Source organism: Dendrobates tinctorius, unplaced genomic scaffold (genome assembly GCF_039654945.1).
Source record: "Dendrobates tinctorius isolate UK_male_01 unplaced genomic scaffold, ASM3965494v1 ptg000028l, whole genome shotgun sequence".
NCBI lineage: Eukaryota > Metazoa > Chordata > Amphibia > Anura > Dendrobatidae > Dendrobates > Dendrobates tinctorius.
The window spans coordinates 65,901,154-65,909,348 of NW_027361696.1; the positions used below are offsets into that span (position 1 = coordinate 65,901,154).

Consider the following 8,195-nt stretch of genomic DNA (forward strand, 5'->3'; position numbering starts at 1 on the left):
AAACTGACATATTTGTAAATAACCGCTCAGTAATCGTAAACAATGTGATTAGTACACGCAAAGGAGTGGGATACATTACCCTGGCAGCTTTGGAAGAGTAAGGGTCCTCAAAAAGAGCCCAAACTTTTGGCTGGCACTTTTTCCACCAGCTCAGTTTTCTCCCATCTTCCTGAAGGCAGAGTCTTTTCAGATCCCCATCTTCCTCCTCCTCTGTGGGTTCAGGGGTCTCAAAGCTATCCAGCGCCTCCTCAGCATCTCTGTGCTGCCTATAGTTCATCCAGCAGCAAGCCTCCACATCTGTCTCATCAATCCCCCAAAAAGCCAACTCTTCCTCATAAAGGGGTCCGCAGACATCTGCAGGGCAATGAAGCTTGCCAGTCCTATAGTAGTTCAAGACATAGGCGAAGACTGAAGGATGCCTATCAAAGAAGAACTCATCAGTCTTGGGGTCATAGTCAAAGTTGCTGAAGGCATCAGGCTCTGTGAGCCAGGAAAGTCGGGTTCCTGGCAAGGTTTTGAGGGTACTCCTGTAGGTCTCATGCCTGATGCCACCAACATTAATGACAATCTTGTCGCTGTCCTCGTTTTTGCCCATATCTCCTTTCAAACATGACTTGGAAGGAGGCTTGTTACCAGACTTGCGCCCGCGGAAGGAGGAAACACAAACTGAGCTGATCATAAGTGCCTTGGATGCTTTTTTTTCGTTTCCTTCTTTTTTTTTTTTTTTCCTGGAGAAATCCGCAAGTAGAGATCAGGTTTCACTAGGACATCGAATCGTGTGGCTTCACTGTAGAAACGTCATCACCCTCAGCTTCAGCACCAACACAATCCAACCAACCCCCCTCTCTCTCTTCCTCACTCACTCTCTGCACCCCCCTCCCCAAAAAGAAGAGACTTAGTACTGAAAGCTGCAAGAAGGGTCCAGCTATAGTCAGTTCTTCATATAGACCTCTCTATAGAAAAATAGATGTATCTCTAGATAGCTCCTAGGAGTCTACAAAGGGTCTGCTGCTAGCATTGAGGCTGGAAGACTAAGGAAGGACATTGGATGAATACTTTATCCACAGATGGATTTGCTTCTGCTGGAAATCTGTAACAGGAAACAGACAGGTTTATTTTACTACTATTCTTTTTCAACAACATCATCAACATCATCATTGAGGTCCTCATCTCATTTCCCCATGTAATCATTTCCATGCCTGGCTGATGTCTAGACCTCTACACATGCTTCTCATTGCAGATACCATTCACAATATGGGCTAGACTTTTATAGTTTTTATGTTTATGCTGTTTTCTTTTTGTCTCTTAGGTTTCTCATGTACTCTATTTGACCCACAAAGTTTAGTGCATGATCAATAATCCTATTAATACTACTTTCAAGAGTCAGTATTGAGAGTTAATTATATCGACAGTATTAATTTTACACATTTTGCTAATTAATTTTGCTGCATTCAATATGGGATAATCGTAATTCAATATTTATTATCTGTGCATTCCCCAACTATGGCATATAGTATGTATGATGTATTGATGGTTATATGTAATTACTGGTTAAATTGGATACAATTAGGAGTCTAGTTTTATGTATAGGTCTGTTAATTGGGTAGATTTTACTACTGACACTGCATATGCTCCACTGCAATATTAGGAGTCTCTGATGGGGGCTGTTTTGGTGCTGTGCAGTCAGGTAGCAAAAGGCTGAGTGGGCTTTTTTCTTGCATGATCAATATGCTGAGCAGTAATAAGGTAAGTGATCTTGTGGCTCTGCACTATGATGACATGGTCTCCAAGACAAGCTCCTGTATATCATGTGCTGCTGTATTGTGGCTGCTCCTGTGTATGTGTCTTTTCTGCTGATGCAAGGGAAATTTATCATAGTGTATGCTTGTTCGAGTCCTGAGGCTAACAGCCTGTGTGGTGTAGGCACTGTACTGCATGATGGTATGTAGGTACTGTACTGTATGTAGGTACTGCACTGTATGTAAGTATGTAGGTACTGTACTGTATGTTGATATGTAGGTACTGTACTGTATATTGGTATGTAGGTACTGTACTGTATGTTGGTATGTAAGTACTGTACTGTATGTAAGTGTGTAGGTACTGTATGTAAGTGTGTAGGTACTGTACTGTATGTAGGTATGTAGGTACTCTACTGTGCAAACATAGTGTCTTCATTCAGATAATACAAGGCGCACATATTTTTTTCTATCCTCTTCTGTCTATTCATCTCCCATAGGTACTGCTCTATCTATATAAGTTGTCCATATACTATATTAAATTTATCATATTTTCTTATCTATCTATTGATCTATTTTCTTATGTATCTATTTTATGTATCTATCCATCTATCTATCTATCTATCTATCTATCTATCTATCTATCTATCTATCTATCTATCATCTCCACAAAAATGGAAGCAGCACACCATAATAGAATAATTCACGTGCAGTTTAATAGCCCATCTGGCGACGTTTCGGTCCCAAAAAATGTGGACCTTTTTCAAGCCGTACACGCCAGATCGGCTATTAAACTGCACATGAATTATTCTATTATGGTGTGCTGCTTCCATTTTTGTGGCTATATTTACTAGGTTTGGTACATACCTGGGAAGACTTTGCACCCTATGTTTGTTTCTTGTGCTGCTTTTCACTTTTTTCTTTATCTATCTATCTATCTGTTGATCATGTATGTTAATACTTCATATTTTCTATCTCTTTTTCTTTCTACCATTTATATCTGCAGTATCTAATCTACCTACAATTTTTTTAATCTACAATATCTATCATCTATTTTGTATCTATCTATCTATCTATCTATCTATCTATCTATCTATCTATCTATCTATCATGATTTACACCTAAAATATCTATCTATCTATCTATCTATCTATCTATCTATTTATTATCTATCTAGGTATCTTTCTATAGTACAGGGACTATACAGCCAAGGACTGTCTATATAATGTATATATAATCTTGAAAGAGCAGCAATCATAATGTAGATAAATGACAATTTTTGTAGTCTTGTATAGCTATGCAGTCTGCTTTACCTGTATATAGATATATCTTAGGAAACATAGATAGATAATACACAGATAGATATAGATAATAGATAGATAATAGAGAAGATGGATGGCTGGATGGTAGATGGATGATGGATGATTGGATCAGTAATGCAGCACACACACTTAGTGGTTTGCACTCTCTATCCTTTCTCTCTCCATCATCTCCTCTGTACTGTAATTCTGATTAACTTGATGCTTTTGCAGCATCAGGACCTCAAGGAGAGCTGTAGGTTACAGAGAGAGAGAGAGGAGCCTGCAGAGAAAATATCCCCACACTTGTCCTTGCTCAGCCACTCAGTGAATGATTCGCCCTTTACCATCTCTGCAGAATATTCCTATATTAATGGTACTATTACAACTCGCACAGACATGGTAATGTGCCTGCAGTGATGCCCTGCGATCCAGCAGCCTGCTATAATCAGCTCTGTTGTGTTCTGCTCTGAGTTCTTCTAGGCACCTGAATCTTGCTCTCAGCATCTCTCAAACCCTTTCCACAAGACTAGCTTCTGTAGGAGAATGGGGGATGGGATGGATGGAGTGTAGTTACCATCCTGCACTCAAGTGTAGGCACTGCGGTAAGGAAACTGCCAGAGAGAAATGGCGATTGTTGTGAGAGAGACAGGATGGTGGTGATAGGGAATGTAGAGGGGAGCAGAGCAGCCACTGACTGTCCCTGGGAAGGGGCCAGATTGCTGCATGATCAGACATGGAGGCTGCAGAGCTGCATCAGCCTCTCTAGTGCCCACGATTCTCTGTGTGTATGTGCAGCCCTGGGATCTAAATAAGACAGATCAGAATGGAATAAGAAGCCCAGAGGGGGTGAGAGCAAAAATCGATTAGTCATTAGTCTTCAGTCTTGAATACCTGCACACTGCAATATCTATCTGTCTGTGAATCAATCTATCTACCTATGCAAATCTCTAACTCATATAGTCGTAGCTATCTATCTGTGGATCTACCTGGCCCAATAGTTATCCATTTTGCATACACACACATGCCAAAAAATTACATGCAAATTGTATTATTTTTTAGCTATGCATTTTTTGAGCAATCTATCTATTATCTATCTATCTATCTATCTATCTATCCCATAGTCTATCTATCTATCTATCTATCTATCTATCTATCTATCTATCTATCTATCTATCTGTCTATCCGATATCTATCTATTTATCTATCTATTATCCATACTTACATCTATCTATCATCTATCTATCTATCATCTATCTATCTATCTATCTATCTATCTATCTATCTATCTATCTATTATCTGTCTATTATTTATTATCTGTCTATTATCTATCTATTATCTAGCTAATTAAATCAATAGTATGCAATGAGGCACAACTTTACCTTCACTACTTCTGAAATATATCAATGCAATACTTTATACAAGCTGTCTAGAGGTTCAGGTTCTGCCTGTACATAATCCAATATCTATCTATCTATCTATCCCATATCTATCTATTATCTATCTATCTATCTATCTATCTATTATCTATCATCTATCGATCATCTATCCATCCATATGAGTTGCATGGTTACTAAATTATCCATATGCTCACTGCCTGTACGATATTATTTTGCTATTCTGCGGTAGTATTATAAGACACCCCCAGCTCATTCCAGCAAATCACCAATGGCCTTTTTGATTACATGAAGAATATAATTGGCTGCAATATAGTAAGATGCTATGGTGTCTACATCTTTCCGTCCTGCCCATTGAGCATCTTAGCACATAATCTCCATGTACTGTACATAGCTGCCTCTATAGTGTCAGAAGACTGCATTACTTATAGTATGTTCTCTACCAATGGCATCCTTATCCCCCCTCCCACATAAGCCACTGGACCTGACACCATGCCTGTCACCTGCATCGCTTGCCCCATACCCATAACTCATCATGCTACTTGCAGCCCCCCCTCCCAGAACTATATAATGATTAAAGGATTATAGGCATGCAAAACTTTGCGCAAGTTTAAGACTATACGCCGTCTGCGACATAAGATGCACCATGTGAATAATAAAACGTCTGCTTCCCTATAGGCCTGTGGAAAGTCACCCTGCCATCTCCTGCTCTTCTAGGATAATTTAAGATGCTCTAAATATCGCACAATGCCTATAACATAACAAGACTGTGTTGAATCAATACTGCTGCCTAGTCCAATGCGTTACTGGAATACAGAAGTAGCCCTGGACCCTGCTGCTCTTCCAATCTCTGCAATGCTATATACTAATCTTCAATCCAGTGTCTCCTACCATGCTGCAGACTGGCTTCCTGCAAGGGCAATGGGTCACATTGCATTTGCCTGATCGTGAGCGGTCAACAAAAGGTTAATAGTGAGTGTCATCCCCCATCCTTCTTGTGCTGCATTGCCCAAATAGTGAAAAGGATAGAATGTCCTCCAGCCTGCAAGGATGGCTATTATCACTGCACTGAATGGCAGCAAGTAAAGACATAGCAGCAGCAGGTGCATCCCTCTAGCCATCTACAAGTAGCTCCAGCCTCAGCAACTCTATCAAGTCAATGGATAATGTCATACGGTCAAGGATTTATAGAAATAAATGGCTGCTTCATTCTGTCTATACGGAAGGCACATTAGCCCCAGAAATCCTCAGCTCCATGGTTTACTGCACCATTCCCCCCTATATCCAGCCCACCCCCCCTTAAGGTAGAAATAGCCGACATGCAGTACTTACTGATAAATGGGCACTTATGCCTTCAAACAGGTCCTTTGCCTAAGTTGCCCCCTTTGCAAAAATAAGACATTCTTCCATGCAACCTGTAAAATAGATTTGCGTTACCTTTTTCTGGTTTAAATTCCCCCCTCCCCCCCAAAAACAAAAAAAAACAGGAACACGTAACGAGATTAGCAGCTAACGTTGCCTCCAGCACGAGCTTCTTTGTGAATGAAAAATTGTGGGGGGAAAAAAAAAAAAAGAAGAAAAAAAAAAATAAAGGAATTCTATAGAGAAAAAGGTATCATCATCTTGATCGCAGAAGGGGATTAATATTGTCGCCTTGCCCGGCCTGCTGGTGCCGCCGTGTCAAAAAGAATGGGAGGTATCAAGAAAAAAAAATGGAAAAGAAAAAAAAAAAAAAAAAAAGAATGGTTTGAGCCTGTGTGTCTCTCCCCAGCTTGAAAGATGCAGAATGGGGTTGTGCCCAGTCTACTGCAGACAGTGTTATGACATCATCGCCTCATTAAGGTGGATTATCAATCTTCAACCTTTTTTCTTTAATTCTTCATTCCCAACCAGATGATGGAATTGTTTTATAGGATTATACCCAGACAAGGGGGAGATTGCAAGCGAGCAAGAAAGCAGCACCGCCGAGCAGCAGAGGACAGACTCCAGCATGCTGCACCTGTAGCAGTTTCTGCAAGGAGTCTTGAAGCGTGGCTTCTTGGGTAATGCAGGAAAGCAAGATGGGGGAACCGATCGTGCCCCCACCTTTCTCATCAGCTTAGGATACATTGTGAATGATAGTATTAGTGCTGCATTAATAACCATTGTACAGAAGTGAATCCGGGAGAAGAGCCACCTTAAGGGAAATTACAAAGAAATGCTGTAGAGTTGTGTTAGGATCCTGTTAAGAAACACGTAGGTGAAATGTATGGGGTGTCTTAGTCCATAATTTAGAGGCTAGTCACATACATTACTAATTGCACTAGATTTTCTTGTATATTCTCTATTATATCGACTGCTGGTGATAGGGCATCCTATCTTTGTTAGAGACCCATAAAGGGAATGCTTCATGACATTGGTAACATTTTGATTGCAAGCTCCAGGGGTCAGGGTTATGTTTGCCACATAGAAAGTCACTTACCTATTGAATGAGAGAAGCAGGTGCAGCCTACGACAGTCAGGGTCGTCCATCTGTATCTGCTTTATTAACGTGAACTGTGGAAAAATGATATTCTGTATCCTCAGACCCGTGTGGAATGTGTCATTGGAAACCGGCTGGAGTGAAGCGAGCATGGGGACGTTACTGCAGGGAGGTTCCCTACAGCACTTCAGGAGGTAAGGGGTTAAACCTGGAATAATCTGCAGCTTGGGTCCTTATGAAGGGGTAACAGTCCGCAGATTTTCACTTAAGAGTTTTTTATGGGATGATAATCACAAGGAATGCAAGACCAGGGAAGTGTGCAAGTAATATTTGTATTAATGATTAATCTGTGCTCCTGTGCTGCTACATGCAGGGGGGGTCAAATAATTACAATAATAAAAGGAGCAGCTCATATTGTTTAATAGCAAGATAAGTAGGGAAAGGAGCACTAGCCATAAGAGCTCACAAACTAATGGGTCATACTGGGCACTAATGGTCATTTTTGGGGAGCCAGTTTTGTATGACATGAAGAGCGTGGTGTTGCAGTGTGTCTATGCATACAATGGGATCACACTGCGATTCACAACCTACTGTGACCATAGCATCCATCAATGTTGAACTTTAGTTCACAGGTCGCCCCGGCAGACTTTATTGTATGTTATCTGCCTTTTTTTTTCACAGCTAGAAAATAATTGAGCAATGGCAAGTCACATAAATATTTTTAGTCGCTCGACTTGTCTGAGGCTTTCCTCTGTGTTGTCCCACCCTAAAGATACATTCCCCACAGGCCTTTTCTGGAGCAGAATTTCTGCATGAGATCATTTGTTGCACAAAAGGTGCAGATTTGCATAGCAAAGGGTGAAATATCCAGTGCCGGTTAATTTGTTTAAGATTGAACGTAAAAAAGTTTTAGGGAAATCTCATTCACAATTATACAAACATTCATTGTGCATTGGGAGCGTACAAAAACAGATCATGTCATGCAGTTTCTTCTTAGTTTGTTAAGGAAAATGTTAAAAAAGGGTTATTCCCAAAATCATAATTTATCCTCTAGTCAAGCGATCCATAAGGTAGAGGATAACTTACTGAGGTCTGACTGGACTGTTGGGACAACCCAGAGATCCTGGGTCCTGCAAAGAGCAAAGGTGCACTTGCCTCCACAGTATTTATTGGGTATGTGACTGGTGGAGAAAGCCCACGACAGAACTCTGTTATTTCAAGCAGTCTCATAGACAATGAATAACGTGATGGTCGAGCATGCGCACCTCCAATCAATTCAAATTTGGGTTCTACTCTGTCCGG

The 8,195-nt window shown here is 40.6% G+C and overlaps 1 protein-coding gene across 12 annotated transcripts in view; it reads right to left on the reverse strand.

Moving 5' to 3' along the window:
- LOC141085483 (voltage-gated potassium channel KCNC1-like) overlaps window positions 1-7,033 on the reverse strand; it is a 142,604-nt gene extending 135,571 nt beyond the window's left edge. For 8 of the 12 annotated variants that reach the window (XR_012231315.1, XR_012231316.1, XR_012231314.1 and 5 more), the window contains exons 1-2: window positions 5,765-6,474; window positions 80-1,090 (exon numbers count right to left, since the gene is read on the reverse strand). Coding sequence is in view for 9 of the 12 variants with exons in the window: in XM_073570881.1 (XP_073426982.1) it covers window positions 80-679 (600 nt within the window). In the remaining 3 variants the exon portion in view is untranslated. Of the gene's footprint in view, window positions 1-79; window positions 1,091-5,323; window positions 5,710-5,764; window positions 6,475-6,893 lie in introns of those variants that run through there. The other 4 variants (XM_073570876.1, XM_073570877.1, XM_073570875.1 and 1 more) reach the window with 4 other exon arrangements.
- Between the last annotated feature and the right edge of the window lie 1,162 nt (window positions 7,034-8,195).